The following is a 17,939-nucleotide window of genomic DNA, read 5'->3' as shown; positions in this document are numbered from 1 at the left end:
ACTAGGTAATTAGAAGCAAATCAAATAAGCCATAAGTACAGTCTGGTCAGAGTACAGTCACCAACCCCAAATAGCTTTTAATACTCCACTTCATTAGAATAAAGGAAATATGACACAACTTTAATCAGTTCAACAGTTCACATGCATTGAATACTAGGCATGGAAGATGCAAGCCAGATGAAGAAAAATTTTCAAGCAGAATTTATGCAAGAATTTATGACAAAAGTCTTTACAGCCAGGCCAGCTTTCTCTGTACTAACCTGTGGAAGCATTTTCCCAAGCATTTTATTTTTCCTTGGAAATCATAAGTTTAGGAAAAGTCACAGAATCTCCTGAGCTGAAAGGGACCTAGAGGGATCATCAAGTCCAAGTCCTGTTTCTGCACAGGACAGCCCCAAAAATCATGTGCCTGAGAGCAGTGTCCAGACACTTGCTGAACACACAGAGGTGTAACGTGCAGTCACTGCCCTGGGGAGCCCGGTCAGTGCCTGATCACTCTCTGACACCCAGCCTAAACCTCCCTGACACAGTTCCATGCTGCTCCCTCGGCTCCTGTGGCCAGTCGAAGTGGGTAAGTTAGTTTAATCTGTTTGCAGTCAGGATGGCTTCCTTCCCTGACAGGGAGCTTTGGGTTCCTCTGGGACATGAGATCAAAGAGCTGCCCTCCTCCTGCTCTCTCCCTGCTCCACTGATCAGAACATGCAGGTCTTTATCAATGGACTGAAAGAAACTGTTCATAGACAACTACATCATTAGCAAAAAGACAGATGCCCAAACCCTTGTTCTTTTAAAGCAAACAATGCCACACTCTAAAATAAAAACCACATGGGATCTCGGCTTAAAAGCTGATAAAAATCAGCATGCAGGAAATATTCTGGGAGGAAAAAAAAAAGACGTAGGGAAGCAAGAACTTCCCTGCAACAAAGGAAACGCCAGTGTAGCACGAAAGACTCCAAACCTGCCGCAAAGTAAGCGGAGCCAGATCTCAGTTCCCTGTCCAAGGTGACGGCACTGGGAGGCACAGCAGGGCTGCTGCCCTGGCCCTCGCCTTCCCGGAGCGAGGGAAGGGGGGCTCGGCAGGACCCCGGGGACACCGGGAGGCGACACCGGGGGCTCTGGGGGCTGGCTCTGCCGGCTGGCTCCGGGGGCTGGCTCCGGGGGCTGGCTCCGCCGGCTGCCCCGGGAGCAGCCCCGGGCTGGGCTCCCCCGGCTCCTGAGGGCAGCCCCGCCGGGGCCGCGCACCCCGCCCGCCCGCAGCCCCCGCCGGCCGCCCTCACCCGCGGACTCGCCGGTGTTGATCCAGTCCGGGTTCGCCAGGCTGGCGATGGCGAAGATGTCGGCAGCCAGGAAGAGGCATCCTGAGATGATGGTCAGTTTGTCCATCTCCTCCGGCTCCGGCGGCACCCGGCTCCGGCCTCCGCCCGGCTCCCGCAGCGGGCCCGGGCCGGGGGCGCCTCACGGCCGCGGCTCCATGGGCCCCGCGCCGCGCTCGGCGGCGGCGGCAGGAACGGAGCCCGGACGGCGCCGGAAGCGAACCCGGCGGGCGGGGGGGCGGCGGCCGCTCCGGAAGGGGAACCCGCGCTCCCCGGCGCGCGCCCCGGGCGGGGCGGGGCTTCCCGGGGGGCGGGGCCGCGGCCGGGTGGGGCGGGGCAGCTCCGGGGCAGCGGTGCCTTTCCCTGGGCAGAGCGGGGCGGGGCCTGTCTCTGATGGGCGGGGCCGACTGGGTGGAAAGGGCGGGGCTTCGCGCCGGGTGGGCGGGGTTTGCGCTGGGGGCGGGGCTGGCCAGAAGGCGCGGAGCGGGCGGTGGGTGTGGCCCGGGCAGGGGCGGGGCGGGCGGCGCCCGGGGCGGGGCTGCCGTGAGGGGCGGGCGGTGCCCGGGACCCCGCCGGGCCTGGTGCCCGCCTGCCCCGGGCCCGGGAGCCCCGACACTGCCCTGCCCTTCGCGGCCCTCATGCATCGCGATCCCCCGAGGTGTTTTGGAACCGAGGATGAGCCTCTTGGTCAGCACCAAGAGCTGGGGAACGATCACAGGTCTGTGTTCACCACAAAAAAACTGCTTTCTGTTTCTCGAGTCCCTGCTCTTTATCCCTTTGCACGGCTGGGCATGAGCTGAAATTGCAGAGCTGCTTCTGTAGCACTGATGGGAGCAGGGGACGTGGAGAGACTGAGGTTTGGCGGCTGTGGAGCCCCTCAGGAGCGCTGCACAGCGTTGTGTCTGTGCCCTGTCTTTGGAAGGAAATCTAATTAATTGTGACTGGAAATCTCACCCAAATACAGCCGTTTTTGATGGCATGCTTTTTAGTGGATTCAGCTACAGAGAACTGTGAGAATCCGTAGCCAGAAAATGAACAATGCACCAAATGTGGGAAAGCAGCCCGGTCTGGCCACAGTAGCTCTGTGCCTTTGATACTGTCATTCTGGTATGGGAATGTTGAAGTAAACGAACCAAACAGCCCCCACATCTACAGGTACTTGGAAAATATCTAATAGTTTCCATTTTTCTCCTTCCAACAGTGAACACCCACCTGTTTTTTCCAGAGCAGCACAACTGGTCTATGTGGAACATACCAGGAAACCAAGGGGGCGATTGCCTGTGCTATTTATTTTTATGTAAGTATTTTACATAGATGGCAGACTGTACAAACAAAATGGAGATATCAGTAATCCTAAAGTATTCAACAGCAATCGGTAGGATTTGTTATTTGGAGGACAAGCCCTGTACTTAACTCCCATAGAAATTGCCTATACTTGACAAATTTTCTTAAGGGTGGAGAAAATTGTAAGGCTTTTGATGAAAAATAGCTGAAATTATTCCCTCTAAACCAGAAAAAATTGGTGCATGGAAGAAATAGTGATTTTAAAAAATCCATTTGCTATAGGCATGCTGCATTTTCTTGAAGTCCTTAGTAGCTGGAAACTCCTCTGTTCTGTTATTTTGTGCCCTGTTCCCTACCTTCCCTGAATATATAGCTGCTAGTAATGAATACTTAAGTGACAGCACTGTTGCTCCTTCTCTTGGCAAAATGTGTGACTTTTTAAGAAATAAGTTTCTTAGTAAAAACTACTTTCTGTGTATTTATTTGCAGAAAGTAAGCTTATGGAGTCTTTGGGCAGCAACAGCACACAATGCCAGTCTAAGGAAGTAACTAAGGATGAGGCATCCTTAACTGTTTGGGTACTTAAGAATGGAGACAGCACCTTCTCAAATGTCTCCTTAAACCTTTTATTGAAGAATGATATCACACTTTCAGCTAGTAAAGTTTTCCTCTCACTTTTCAAAGGGCTGTTGACAGCACTGAGAAACTTCTCTCAGCACAGCCAGATTGCAGCATTGATGGCAGAGACTGGGATGGATGAACAAGGATCAGCCTCACAATGGTACAAGGTGGGCCATATCTCCAGATAACAAGCCTTGTAGAAAAAAGCTCTGCAGTTAATGATGGAAAGCTGAAACCAGGTAAAAAGAACCAGTAGTGATATTAAAATTTAATTGCATTGAAGATATCCTTGTTCTGCATTTATGCTTTGAGCCTGTCTCTGATTTATTTACACTTACAGAGATCAAAAGAAACTGAGTTCAAAATTACAGAGAAAAGAAACTAGCACAAACTGTATAAAGCTCAGTGCCAGCATTCCACTGTGATGAAATACCTGTGATCTTAAAATAGCTGCTATGGTGACTGTTCCATAATCAGATCAAGATTTAAGTCTATACATTGTTCTCCAGCAAAAACAGATTTCCTATTCACCAGCAGATTTTTTCCAAAAAATATTTTGACTATTACCTTTATGTAGCAACTAGACTTGAATAATACCATTCTTTATTCAGTGCAATATTGTTCAAGTAATTTCATTCTACAAGTAACACAAATCCTCACAAGGCTTGAAATTAATTTGCCTTATTGTTTGCTTTTTATTTCCCTTTATTACACAGAGTAGTTACAAAGTGGCAATAGACTAATCTCTGTGCTTTAACAATCCACACAGGTGTTCATTTCCTAAATGTTTTAAACCTGAAATGAACCGTATCAGAACTAGCAGACTATTACCAGTTATTAAAGGTTTCTTGTGGAACATCTGACACCTGTATTAAACTTGAAATTGAAAGCTCTGTAAATGTGAGTGCTTCACATGGGTCCCCAGCCCAATTACATTAAACTCATGAACTGCAGTTCAGGGATGATAGTGTGCTTTGGTAATTCCCAGCATGAAATTGTCTCTTAACATTGAAATCTATGAAGTGAAGACTGGAGTGTAATGAACTAATTTAGGAATTTACTGGCTGTACAGTGGAAATGCATATCTTTAAATTAGAACAATTTTCCTAGCAGTGCCTTTATAGTTTGGGCAGTCCTTTCTTCAGAATTGCAAGTACCAGGAAGAAATATCTACTTGCTTAATGAAATAAAAAGCATCAAGTGGAGCTCTTAGCCTTTTCTTAGGAAAAAGGCTTTGCACTTTTGATTGGAGTATAAAAATCAGTGGAAAAATCTGGAGCATAAATTTGAACGAAATACTTTTTTATTGTTATTTTCTTAGGATGTGATAGCATTCATCCATTCCCTGGAAAAACCCCTTTGATATACAGAAGTATAAATATGATACTGATTTGGTTGTTGGTTTGTTTGGGTTTGATGTTTTTTTTGGGTTTTTTTCTCCACCTATAATTAGAATGCTAATAATTGAATATTAAGAATATGCATCAGTGAAAATAAGTGGGGTTTTTTGCAACAATTTGAAGAAGGCAAGCTTCAAAAGCATTTTCAATAAAGGCTACAAGGAATCAAATTATTTACAGCACGTGATGTGTTTGATTTACTGCAGCAAGTATGGAAGTGGATTGAAGACTTGTAACAAACATTGTTCATTTGTAGCTGATCTTATTTGTTTCTTAATCAGTTGAACTCCCAACAGTGATTAAAGATTAGGATTTTTAAAATTAAACAGGAAAAAAAACCCGCACTTTTCATGAGAGCCATGGCAAACAGCTTTTAAGAATATCTTGCTCTCAGTGATAAGAGGGGTCCATATAGGCAGTAGCATTAATCTAGATGGGTTACAAGGCAGCTCCAAGTTTTCCTGAGGCACAGAGTTTTAACAGAAATAAACCTCAGAGGTAGGTAAAGGAACACAAGTATTAAAATGAGATAATTAGGCTAGAACAGCAGAAAGGAAGCTCACACAGCAAGGGGCTTTCCAAAATATTAAACCTGTATGTTTAAATAAATCATTTACTATGCTGAAGAGCAGGAAAAGAAGAGCTTGCTTTTATGCTGACTGAGCAAAGAGAAAGACCAAAGGAAAGAGTATACAAGGGACAATGGAATGTTTGTTCTAAAGACAAGTTCTTCAATTCTGAAGCTCCACTAATATCAAACATTTGAAAAAAAATGAAGATCCCATAAATAGCTAAGTAAATGCCTCTGGGAATTACTGCATATTCAAGTAATAGCATTGCTGTGTCTTCACAGTATGAGTGAAAACACTGAGGATGAAGATGACACTGAGTCCAGTACTGATGATGATATAGACATGGATGCTTTTCAGTATAAATCTTCACAGTTACTGTGGTGAGTTCACTCACGTTACCAGCAATATCCAGAATTTGGCAAATACCTGATACAGGCCAGACACTTGGGTAGGCACAGTGTGATGCTGTACTCCACAGTGATGCTGGTGCACTGTGCAATCCTACGTTCCAGGGCAGTGGTGTTTGACCTCCTTCCTCCTGCCCTTCTGTATCACATGCATCCTGTCTGTAAGACTTGGCTTTGCTTGAGAACAGCTCAAAACTTGGCTTCTTCAAACCCTCAATTTCTTATGATGTATTGTATCTGTTTTCTTTTAATATATGCCTAGACTTCAAAAAATTTATGTCCTATGAGGTTTCCAATTATGTATTAGCTATATATGGCTAATCCCCTCAAAGACTTCTTCCAGTGCTACTTGTGCAGAAGTCATGGAGTAACAAATCTCTGCTAGTCCCAGACAAGTAGGAACTGCAAGCTTTGTTTGAAGGCAAGTCTCTTTACTTAATTCATGTAAGGATGGTAGAGACAATGTATCAAGAACTTTTCCTGAATATACAAGAATATATGGCTAACCAGTGGTAATTACTACATTTGCCTTCATTGTGGTGATCATTTTTTACATATTTACTTTTTTTACATTGACCAAAACTCATCTTGTTTTTGCTCTATGGTTTTTACCTCCCCTGTACAGAGCCAGATTTATCAGCCTTTTATATACCATTTTCAGTGAAAAAAAACTTCCACACAAAATGTATGAACTCAGCACTTTATTTGATGAGTGCAAGCCCACAATTACTCCAGATTAACTTTCTGAAAGAACTGAATTCATAAATAACAAGTTAGTAGTAATTCATTTAGAACATAAGTGACTTAGAGCTGATGTCCATCTTGAATCAAATCCATCCCAGATTTGTTTTTACAACTCATCAAGAAAAGGAGTATTTCCCAAATCCCCAGAAGCTGCCATTGATTTCTTCCCACTGAGGAACTTCTTTGCAGCCTGAAAATAAATCAGGGAAGTGGATATGAGGAAATATTCACTACAACAGAGTTGATGCTACTCATAGCATCAGCTTCAAGTTACTAAAACAAAGAACAAATCTTGGCACTACTATAATAGACCATCATGTAAACAATCCTCCTTTTACTCTATAAATCTAATTGCTTCTAATGCAGCTGCTCATTACTTTATAATGTGAACGGAAATGACAGATACAGTTGGATATAAAAGGCATGAACTCTAAAAATGGTTATTCCTAGAGTAATTATTACACCATAAAATACAGTGTATCTCATTACTACTAAAGCTACTGCAAGTTGCTGCAATACAAATAAGCAATGACTGTGAAAAAACAAATTTTAGATCTCAGAATTTCTCTTTATGGTAAGATTTTTAGAAATTAGCTTCACATATAAGCAACAAGATAATGCGCAGTAGCACCAAAGTTACATCAATTTATCACTGAAAGCTTAATTGTTTTATTAAACACACCCATTATTCTACTCAGGAATCCTAAAAACCTTGACACAGGATCACCTGACCTGGAACTAATAAGTTTTCCATGACTATTAGTTGGCAGTTTTGGTAAATTTCAGAAGAAGATGAGAATTTTACGTAATTCCCAGCTACACTAGTTTTAGTGTATTAAAGAGTCTTCTGTTAATAAAGTAAGTAAAGACATCAAAAGACACCCAGCTGGGATTTGTAAATGAGCTGCCTTTTCTATTTTTAAAGACAGAATATGTGTTTATAAACACACAGAAACGAGCATCAGTTTTCCATAGAAAACCTGACACAGTGATTGAGGAACACCTGTGGATGCTGACACATACTTACATTCACAACATCAGCAGTGGCTACAGAGTCGATTTTTTGAGCAGCAGCAGATGGGGATGTGTGAGTGCCAGAAACCAGGGACTCAGAGCCAATTTCATTCAGCAACCCTTTTGAGGTCTCCACTGACATCAAATAGTTGGCTTTCAGCTGATTTCTGCCATCAAAGAAAGCATCAAGAATGAGCAAGCTTGTAAGCCCTGCTGTTACCTGCCCTACCACCCCATAAATACAATGAGGTTTTGGTCCTTTTAAGCTTCTCAAGATTCCATTTTGAAAGGTTTCCCTTTTCTAATAGGGAAGCATTCTGTGGTTAGGAAAGAGGCACCACAAACAGTCCAAGCATGAAAATGACAGGTACTTGAACACCTACTGTCTCCCCACACAGTCAGAAGGTCTCTAGCTCAGGATTTGTTTCTGTCTGTGGTAACTAATGCAGTTAGACAAACTATCAAGTTTAAATCTAATTTTCTCATCAAGAACAGATGCAATCAGAGCAATTTTGTCCTAAGTGACAAGCAGTGAATGTAAATGCTCAGGCTCCTCCTGTAACAGTTTTGTTAAAAGAGTTTTGTTCTTGTGTTTTGTGCAGAATCACTGCTACATATGAAAACCTTATTTGTGTATTCTGAAGACAAAAAGAAAATTATTTATTCCAATATCTCATTATGAAGTAGCTTGGTATTTCGGATTGACTGGGTTTGGGGTTTTAGGTTGTGAGGGCTTTTTTTTTTCTTGTTTGTTTTTGGTTTTTTTTTTTTTGTCAATAAAGGAAAAAGAGGAATACAGGAAATGTATGAAGCCATTCCAGAAAGGGAACTCCAGAAAAAAAGAAAACTAGCCACAGCAGCACTGCATGTAACTCCCTAATGCTAGGCAGCTTTGTTAAAAAAGAACAAAACCAAAACCCACAGAACCCACAACACACAAAACAAATAATGCCCACTATAAGAAGTCCAGAATCCACCATTTAGCTACTAGTGACTAAGGCAGAACCAATCATGCCTAGGCTGTCATATTTTGTGTAACTATGTTTTACATGGAGTCTTGTATTTTATACATGCAACAGACAGTATTTAATTTTGCTACTTGAGTCTGTACTGTATTGTTTTTTTTTTTACAACTGCAGCTTTAAAAGCTCAGTGCAGTTTAGCACTACATGGAGACCCCCTCCCCCAAATATTCCTAGGGGCATGTATTTCCAGCACTTGGTGTACCATCACTAATTCAGTGCTTTACACTTGCAGACCCTCATTACTCTTTTTCTTTGAAGATGGCACAGATTGCTTATTATAATTGTTTTGGGAATTGCTCAGTGTAACTGTAAAGGGAATTACCTAAATAATGCAATTTAGGATTCTAATTCAAATACATCTTAATACTACAGAGTGTGATTAAAATGACAGCATGCTGACACTTGCTAATTTCTTACATTGAACCAGTCTTCAGAAAATATTAACACTTCTCTTACAAGTTTTTATTAGGAAATGACACTACTGGAGAATCAGTACAGCTTTCAAAAAGAACATTGACAGGGGCTCAGTTTTAATGCAGGACTGTGAGTAGTTCCCCATGGAAATAATTACATAGTCTGCATGTTTCACAAGTAGCTGTGTGTTAAGAAAATTCCCTTTACACACATGAGAATTCTTTACACACTTACTTTGCTGTTGTGACATCAGCATCGGTGACACCGCCCTGAGCAACTGCCTTTACCTGGTTCAAAGCAGCTTTAATGACCTGGGGAAAATTAAATCATTTAAGATTTCTTCCCACATCAAATTTCAACATGTTACTTCTACTATCTGATATACGTCTATTATCTGGAAACTTCAAGGGAAGAGCAGCTGACAACGTAAGGACTGTCTGCCTGAACACAATTCTGAGCAGTTTTATAAAAAAACTAAAACCACTGCAATGTATGTCCAAAAATGCACAAAAACCAGTGTGGATTTTAACTGTACCACAGCATTAATTTATACAGTCTCACCATTTTTCATCTAAGTGCTCAGTTCTGACAGCTTCAAGGGACAGAATGTTCTTCATTATATACTTTGGCTTACAAAAGCCAAATTGCTGATATCAGCAATTCAAGACATTTTATTAACTTAAGTTCATATTATATATCTGTCCTTCCCACAAAGCAAGTCTTATTCCCAGCTTACAGAGATAAGTCATAACTGAATTTGCAGTATTCTTAAACAGGAAATCATATAAATTTCCTTTTTTTTTTTTTAAGACGAATCAGTCAGTATCTCAAATCAAAACACTACTTTGAAGGTTATGTTGTTAATGCTTAAATTATAATCAGCAACTCACCTCCCTAGCATCTGGAGCCTGGGATATGGTATAAATCCCAAAGAGCCCAGAATCAGAGTAATTAACATTAAACGCAGAAACCTGCAAAACAAACATTATCATTAACTGTTTTAAGTATCACAGTAATTCAGCATCAAGCACTGGAAAATAATTACTGTTAGGGTCTACAATACTGTAATTCAAGAAGCAAAACTCCATCTGTGCTGAGAGAAGATCAGACTGGAAGCCCTTCCCTGATACACTGTAATGTGTGCAAGAAAAAAACTAATTAAGATTCTAGCTGAAGGTAGTTACCTCTCAAAGATAATACACATTTTACTTAAAAATCAGAATACAGTAATGCTTTGAACTTACATCAAATGGCTGGCTGGTTGCTTTAGCAACACCCTGGACCAATTTGCTGGTAACACTGCTTCCCCTCTTGACAAGAGGCCCAGCACCTAGAACATACTGAAGGACACTGAAGGCATTTGCTTCTGGGCTCCCAACAATAGCTCCTTCTGCTACAACAGCAGCATGGACAAGGCTATCACCAGTCTGTTTCCTGATTTCTCCTAGAAATACAACAGAAAAAAGGTAATACAGCGTTCAATTAGAAACTACTGTACATTCACAGGCATGGAAAAGAAACATTTCCCTTTAACAAGAGAAGAGCAAGGCCTGAAGTTACTGCCTGTCCCCTTAGGGAGTATGAGGCTGAAGGGAATTTTAGAAAGTCCTTTATATTAAAAATTTTTCTTGCTAGCACAAAACCCAGTACCTTAGTATGCCTTATTTGAACCTGACCCTAAACCATCCACAGTGTGGAATGATAAAACTCAAGAGTCTCCACATAACAAATACCTAGAAAATAGTGTACCTTCTATTCATAATAATATTTATGCTGGCTTATAGAAACTGAAGTTATTCCAGTCAAATATGAAATGCTGGAAACTTTCTTTTCCCCTTCATGTCTTTACAGAGACATCTAATTCTCCAACTAAACAATAGCTGTTGGTAATGGTACAAGACTACTCTGAAAGAGCTAAGCATTGCTTTGATTTACAATATTTAACACATCTTCCCTAAATAGAAATCCTACCTTCACTTCCTGACAGCCCTTAACCTACTCTTACAGGAATCTTACCAAAACTGCTAAGAGAAACCATCTGGCAGCTTATTTTTCATTTTATAGAAAAAAATTATGTCCCAGGTAAAACTTTGTTGAAGAGCTGGGTTCAGTTTTATCTCAGAACCTTCCATGGTGGAATCTTCTGCCTATTTAAACGGAATATGCATCTGAACTGTCACTTCCAATGCCCAGCATTTAGTGCAACTATATAGTTTTCAGTTGTAACTTTGAATACTACTACATTTATAAATAGATAATCAGTCACTCAGAATAGATACAAGAAACATCCTTACCCCCTCTATAAACAGCCTTTGCACCAGGAGTACCAGATCCACTTCGGATATTTAGGAATTGCTCTGCAATTTGCTTTAAGGTAGAGTGCTTTATACCTGCAATACAACAGTTACTCCAAGTAATGCAATGACATTGAAAAGCTACAGCAGTTAAATAAAAGTGAAGCCTATGGGAACAGTTTACTTCTACAGAGAACTCCAATTTCTCCTGCAGTTCTCCCATATGACCTGCAGTGTTCATTCAGGAACATACATACCTATTCCTACGAGAGCCATTCTTGAACTTGTGAAATTGTTCTGTACAAAATTGTGAAGCTGCAACAGTAAATTCACATTTTAGGGTATTAAATCATGTGTGTTTCTGACATAGCCCCTTATACCTCTTAAAGCAAATTCCAAAGCTTCCAAAAGGAACTGCCTATAGAATGTAATTTTTTGCATTTCCCAAAGACAATTACACAACCCTTTTATACAAGAACACCTGCATTTCATTGACAGCCTTACTGTCAACAGAAAGCCCCTGACATTAACCATCTTTTTAAATGCAAATATCAGTTCAATACCCAGTATTCAAAGTTGCATGGAAATAAATTATTTCAACACCAGATTAATAAGGTAGTAATTACTGACTGTATATATACTAAATTAATTTCCTCTCACAAGTGTCACCACCTATTCCTGACAATAGGATAGAGATATAGCACAATACAAAGAACCCTACCTGCTCAGAAGTAATTTTTCCAACTCTGTACTTTGGACAATACAAGGGGTTTGCCAGAGCATTTTTATAAGCTGCAGCATGCAAGTTCTCCAGCACACCTGAGAGGAACAAATTTTCAGATAATTAACACAAGACCCACATGTAATGAAGGTCATGAATGAAACAAAATGAAGGAGCTATGGTTCACTTTAGGGACCATAAGATTTGCAGCAGGTCTGGAATAATCCAATTCATAGGCAAGTTCCCAAATCCTCGGGCTAGAGCAATCTGGCCTGAGGCATTCATTTCTTTAACTTATTAAACAGTAACCAAAATAAACTTACATATGTAGTGACATATATGGTCAACACTTTTTGGCTTCAACAGCAAGCTATAAATGCAATCAGTGTTTAGAAGAAGGAAAGCAGCATCCTATTAATTATCATCTTCACTGTAGGCATCCCTTGCTCTTGAGAAAAAACAGGCTCTCTAGAATAATATTTGTAGCTTTGTGAGGTGTCTCATTTATCTCCCTGCTCAGATGAAGGATGCTAGTGTCTTCAATTCCCTTCTCATTAGTTTTTTTGCACTCTAATAGCATTCTAGTAATTCCTGTTTTGATAATCTCCTTGTATTTGCTCACACTTTTTCCTCAAGAGAAAGATTCCTGTATAGTTGTTTCTGAACATTACTAACTGAAAATATTACATTACTATGAAAACCAACCTGCAGTTGATATAAGTTAAAAAAAAGGAAAAATATTATGACTAATTTTAAAAATTAGTAGCACTTCAGTATGAGCCAGAGATTTTTCCAACATTACACTTTCACCTTCAATGGGTTACAAAGGTAAACATGCTTCAGAGTGGTACAAATTATTGTTTATTGAGTAGAACTACCTGCATGATCTTGGATGATGAATTAATAACACAAGATATACTGGAATAGGCTTGATCTGAATGAGACTTTGTGTTGTGTTTCCTCTTTCTTTTCCCTTAAACGCAGAAATCTAAATTTACAATCCTAAAAGCTGGAACCCATTTTCAGTGTGATGAAAATACATATTGTTTTTATACCAAAATAACCATACAAATTCATGAAGTCTTTTGCAGGATACCATTTTCACACCAATGAGTAATACCTAAATATGGTTTTCAGAACACAAGCTTCTGCAAATACCATGTCAACAACACTTATGACTTGCACATTCTTTGGTTGTACTCGAAAAGAATTAAAAATGTAAAATGGAAGCTGTCGAGGAGAATGGTGTAAGATGTCTTCAGCATGTTACCTGCTACTTGTTACCACAGGCTGGAAAAACCTGTGCATTAAGAAAAGTTCCATAACACCAGAAAGACCACACCTATCAATAAGCTGAAAAATTCAATGTTAATGTGACAGAGCATTTCTTTTCCACTTTTTTTTTTTAATTTTGAAGGAACTCTTGCAGAGTGAATACAGTGGAGGAAAAAATACACTTACCAACTTGAGGATTCTGACGTGCAATTACTTTATCAACTTTTAATTGAGGCTGAAGATCAGCTACTTCCCATGGTCTGAACTCTGGTGCTGTGGTAACATTCAGGAGATACTCCATTACCGTGTCACTAAATAAAGAAAGTTACAAAGGCATTAAACACAAGTAACACGTGCTTCTTCTGCAGTTGAAAGCAATTCAAATTAATCTGTAAGCAACAAAACACATCACTCAAGGCAGAGCAATTATCAGCACTGCTGTACAAAGTAGGATAATTCAATTCTGTAGCATTTGTATGCTCAGTAACATGACACAGAAGTTGAATATTAATATAGTAATTTACTGATTTGTTATAAAAGCATGAGAACAGACATTCCTCCCACCCTGTAAAATGACAGGTCTTCACTACCAAACAGTGTTAAAGAAGGCAGTAATTCCCTTTACAGCCCATCCAGATACCTACACATAGTCTCGCAGACACTCAACAGAGTAAGCCATTTGCTCTCTTGTGGCATGCACACTGCAAGAGAAAAAACCAAAATCCATTTCAGCAAAGAACACAGAAGTGAATTTTCACACATACTCCCTGTTGATCAAATTAATCAAGATACAGACTAACTACTTAACCTTAAATCTGTCTGGGGTGACTGTTTAAACACATACAGAGCAGAAACAGATTTAATTAAAACTTACTTCTTCAGTATTTAAGTAATAACAAGTGTCTCGTGACCATCAGAATTTAAGATGCCACAATAATTCAAGGTAAAAGAGCAAATAAGGTTGAATAGCAAAACATGAAAAAAAAAAAAAAGTGCATGTGTATTTAAAAAAAACAATTTAGAAATTACTCTCTTTGGGCAGAAAACAGTGATCCTGTCCTTCTCCTTCAATGTATTTGTTACTGACAGGACCAGAAAAAGGGTAGAATCATAAAACACTATTTTTAACCAAATAGATAAAAACACCTTTCTGGATGATTTCAAGATACACTGAAAGCAAGCAGATACAGTGAGACCTCTTTTATTCCTCTTGCCTTGTTTTCCAGGCTTAAAACCCTCAAGTCACTAAAGCTAACTACTGTCTGTACTGCTTACAAGGTTGCAATCTATTCACAAAAGATGGAGGAAGAGAAAGCAATCTACTGACTTTAGGAAAGTTATTCTCAAAGTCTGCAAAGGCAGAAAGAAAATTAGGCTCCTAGACAAATTATATTTCTTCCATGTGCACAATATTTATATTCTGTTTACTGAAAGGTGTTTCTAGGATACAAATCATGATCTCATCCTTGAAGCTTAACAGAACAAAAAGTACAAGATCTTCCTTGACAACATTCACTGTTCAAGTACCCCGCTGAGCTTATCCACCTACACATATGTGCTTATTGTCTTATGTTTCCTTCAGTCCTAGAGCTCCTTTGCATCTCAGCAACACAGATTATCCTTCTATGTGGGTACAAACCTCAGGCTGCCCCCAACAGCTTCAATGCCACGAGTGATCCGGAAGGAGGAGGCTCCTTTAGTAGTCTATTAAACAAACAAAAAAAGGGCAACTTACAATTCCAGCTATTTAAAACACAGATGCTGAGTTGATGGCAGCAGTAAGAGAAATTACTCAGAAATATTCCACACATGCACAAAACTGAGTTTGGATCAAACACCTGAACTAATTACTACTGCAGCCTAAATAGAAGTTATAGAAGTTAGTTATGTGTCTATTTGAATACAGATATATTACATATATCTAGTCCAAGACCCCAGAGGAAAGCACAATTATAAATGAGTACCCATCTTCCAGGGTGCAGTATCATTTCTCCTGCACTGAACCACATAACCAAGTACCACTGTACATTGTTCTCTACTTCATAAGATCTCTTACATTAAATTTTACCATACTATTGATTTTTGCAATAATAAACCTTTGACCATTTCACCTACTGTCAACATAACAACAAAGCAATAAATACCTACCAAATTAGATGCAAGACGAAGCAGGTGAGTAGTTCCCAGGTTACTGGTGGTTTCATATCTGCTGCCTGCTTTAATAAACACACCAATTCTTGAAGCTGGAGAAAAGTTTTCCAGAGATGCAATAACTAAGCCATTTGGTAATTTTGTGATCTGTATTAAAAAGGAAAAAACCTTTGTTTTCATTCAGTGGAAGTACTATCACAGCTCTGCACTGACCGAGTTTTAAAAAATAAATTTAAAAGAGAAGGGGAAAAAACCAACCTGTATTTCTATACTGACCTCAAGATCCCGAGACTCTGGAGATAATTTCACTTTTGCTGCAGTTGCTGAGGATGACACTTTAGGAGCTACTTTAAGTGAGTAGAATCTCTTCTGGAGGAGAAAGCATAAGAGAATGGATTTCCTCACTTGTTAATCATGTTTCCTTACATACTAAAAAAGAATCTGACTTTAAAATAGAAATACAATGAAGGACTTCAAAGACTGGAGTAAAAACAGTGATTGCCTTGTAATTCCTCTGATTATATCAGTCAGAACCTATGCTACCTTGCTCAAGTCCTCTGGGATTTCAAGAAATAGCACTGTAAGGAATCTTCCTCCCCTCCTCTCTTTGCAGCTGTGCAGTGGGTATCCCTGTCCATCCCACACAGTCTGTAGCACACCTGCAGAGCAATTCACTGAACCGAGAGCCACACCAATCCACACATGCAGCACAACACCTTGGAGGTAACTTTGAACTCCTGAGGTGTAGGCAGTTCAGCTCCTGCAGAGTCACCTCAGAGTTCCAACCTGTCTGCACTGCACATGCAGGCAAGGCCCCAGACTGCAGTCTGAACCTTCAAAATAGGTCCAGAGGAGGCCATGAAGATGATCAAAGGAGCACCTGCTACACAGACAGGCTGAGAGAGCTGGGGGAGTCCAGCCTGGAGCAGAGAAGGCTCCAGGGAGACCTCACTCCAGCCTTGAGTACCGTACCTTAAAGGGCTCTTACAAGAGACAGAGAGGGACTGTTTACACTGGCAGATAATGACAGGACAAGGGGAAATAATTTCAAACTGTCAGTGAGTTACACTAGATTTTAGGAAGAAATTCTTCCCTGTGAGGTGGTGAGGCACTGGAACATGTTGTCCAGAGAATTTCTGGATGCCTCATCCCTTGAAGTCGTCAAGGCCAGGTTGGATAGGGCCTGGAACAACCTGGTCTAGTGCAAGATGTCCCTACCCATGGCAGGGGGTGGAATGACATGATCTCTAATGTCCCTTCCAACTCAAACCATTCCATGATTCTAGGATTTTAATAACCAGCAGTCCTTTCACATTAAAGAATACCACAAGAGCCCTGCATTCAGCAGCTGGCAACAGAAATGACAAGACTGATTTCAAACCTGAAATGCTATCACTTTCCATCCACTTTAGAAGTTGCTTATACTAGTACATTTACATATTACTCTTGTTTTGTCATCAGAAGATGACTTCATTCCTATGCACCCAAGGTGAAAACCGAGTGACAGAAACACCACTGCATGGATGCCAGTGATGTAATCCCCACTGCTTTACCAGGGACTGTTCATTGTATGAATCTAGGAAAAACTCCTTTCCTCCCACACCAAGGGCTCGGTAAGACACCTAGTTTTAAACTCTAAAGTCTATTTATTTACTAACACTACTGCATATCTGAGACTGACTCACACGCTGTCACTCAGAGGTCATTCTGCCTGCCACTGGGGCGCGTTTCCAGCGGCCATCCAGCCCCGGTTCCCCCAGCTGCCCGCCAGCTCCGCCAGAGCCTTCGGGCAGGACGAGCCCCCTGCCCCTGCCCGGCTCCAGGACGCGCTAACGCCGAGGGCACCGCCGTGTCTCAGGCAGCTGACGCTTCTCAGCGCGGCGGGATCCCTCACCCCCGTCCTCTCCGTGCCCCGTGGGGCGCTGCGGGGCGGCTCTGGCAGAGCCCGCGGCACCGCGCACCGCTCCGGCCCGCGGCCTGTCTGACCTTCAGCCGCCGTCCGGCCGCGCTGCCCGCTGGCCCGGCCCGGCCCGGGTTCTGGAGCCCACGCCGACCCCGCGGGCAGCCCGGCAGCCCCGCTGCCACGGCCGCCGCCCCCCGCCCGGCTCGCCGCCCCCGGCTGACCGGGGTCAGGCTCGCCCGCAGCCCCCGGGCCCAGACAGCGGCTGTCACCGCCAGCTGCGCCTCTCCCGCACGGCGCACGACGCGCCCGGATCCCGCTCACCGAGAGGGACCGCGCGGCCACCGGGAAGCCCTTCATCGTCCCGCGTCCCTCGGCTCGGCCCCGGCCAGGACAAGATGGCTGTCCCGGAGGAAGACCCCGCCTTCCCGGCACGCCCCGCGCCGCGCTGACCTTCCAGCGAGCGCATCCCGAACTCGACTGCTCCGGCGGGCGGCGCGCCGGGCGGCGACAGCGCCCCCGCGCGGGCACCGGGGGCTGCGCACCTGCGCGGGGTGTCGCCCCCTGCCGGGCACCGCGGGCCGTGACACCCTGCGGCGCGCGGGGTCCCGGTGCCGACGGCGCCCCGGGAATGTGCCCCCGGGAATGTGCCCCGGGAATGTGCCCCGGGAATGTGCCCCGGGAATGTGCCCCGGGAATGTGCCCCGGGAATGTGCCCCCGGGAATGTGCCCCGGGAATGTGGCCCGGGAATGTCCCTCCGGAACGGCCCTCGGGGCCATGCCTCGGGGCGCAGGTACCGCTGG

At 42.5% G+C, this 17,939-nt stretch overlaps 2 protein-coding genes and 1 long non-coding RNA gene across 9 annotated transcripts in view; 1 reads left to right on the top strand and 2 right to left on the bottom strand.

The window, feature by feature from the left end:
• The window catches only part of MOSMO (modulator of smoothened), a 31,202-nt gene extending 29,608 nt beyond the window's left edge, over positions 1-1,594 (bottom strand). The window contains exon 1 of one of the 2 annotated variants that reach the window (XM_064390353.1): positions 1,278-1,594. Coding sequence is in view for 1 of the 2 variants with exons in the window: in XM_064390351.1 (XP_064246421.1) it covers positions 1,278-1,383 (106 nt within the window). In the remaining variant the exon portion in view is untranslated. The remainder of the gene's footprint in view (positions 1-1,277) is intronic. The other variant, XM_064390351.1, reaches the window with a different exon arrangement.
• A 235-nt stretch (positions 1,595-1,829) lies between these two features.
• On the top strand, positions 1,830-13,360 carry LOC135281692 (uncharacterized). Of its 5 annotated transcripts, XR_010348243.1 has the most exons (5): positions 1,830-2,031; positions 2,515-2,610; positions 3,282-3,457; positions 5,472-5,570; positions 13,227-13,355. It is a non-coding gene; the product is annotated as an uncharacterized LOC135281692 (long non-coding RNA). The 5 variants fall into 5 exon arrangements; XR_010348244.1 differs by lacking the exon at positions 5,472-5,570 and having other exon boundaries at positions 13,227-13,360; XR_010348242.1 differs by lacking the exon at positions 13,227-13,355 and having other exon boundaries at positions 5,472-6,149.
• On the bottom strand, positions 6,282-17,930 carry LOC135281688 (cytochrome b-c1 complex subunit 2, mitochondrial). 2 transcript variants are annotated; one of them, XM_064390761.1, is made up of 14 exons: positions 17,460-17,930; positions 15,512-15,604; positions 15,233-15,382; positions 14,724-14,788; positions 13,729-13,785; positions 13,271-13,395; positions 11,810-11,907; positions 11,346-11,403; positions 11,089-11,184; positions 10,039-10,238; positions 9,685-9,765; positions 9,029-9,105; positions 7,369-7,522; positions 6,282-6,531 (listed from the first exon to the last, which is right to left on the bottom strand). In XM_064390761.1, the coding sequence occupies exons 1-14, from the start codon at positions 17,913-17,915 to the stop codon at positions 6,448-6,450; spliced, it is 1,794 nt and encodes a 597-aa protein (XP_064246831.1). In that variant the 5' UTR covers positions 17,916-17,930; the 3' UTR covers positions 6,282-6,447. The 2 variants fall into 2 exon arrangements, with proteins under 2 accessions (XP_064246831.1, XP_064246832.1); XM_064390762.1 differs by having other exon boundaries at positions 17,589-17,930.
• Between the last annotated feature and the right edge of the window lie 9 nt (positions 17,931-17,939).

Source organism: Passer domesticus, chromosome 15 (assembly GCF_036417665.1).
Source record: "Passer domesticus isolate bPasDom1 chromosome 15, bPasDom1.hap1, whole genome shotgun sequence".
NCBI lineage: Eukaryota > Metazoa > Chordata > Aves > Passeriformes > Passeridae > Passer > Passer domesticus.
Note: the sequence above shows the minus strand (reverse complement) of the source record. Positions and strands in the feature narration are given on the sequence as shown.

What these genes read in the sequence shown, in the direction of transcription:
- LOC135281688 (XM_064390761.1), bottom strand. Translation starts at nt 17,915, where the DNA reads ATGGCCCCGAGGGCCGTTCCGGAGGGACATTCCCGGGCCACATTCCCG. An exon ending in AAAGGCTGTTTATAGAGGGG is followed by an intron (nt 10,239 to 11,088) that starts GTAAGGATGTTT and finishes TTGTATTTCTAG; the next exon opens with GAGAAATCAGGAAACAGACT. An exon ending in AGGCTCCAGATGCTAGGGAG is followed by an intron (nt 9,106 to 9,684) that starts GTGAGTTGCTGA and finishes AATTTTCCCCAG; the next exon opens with GTCATTAAAGCTGCTTTGAA.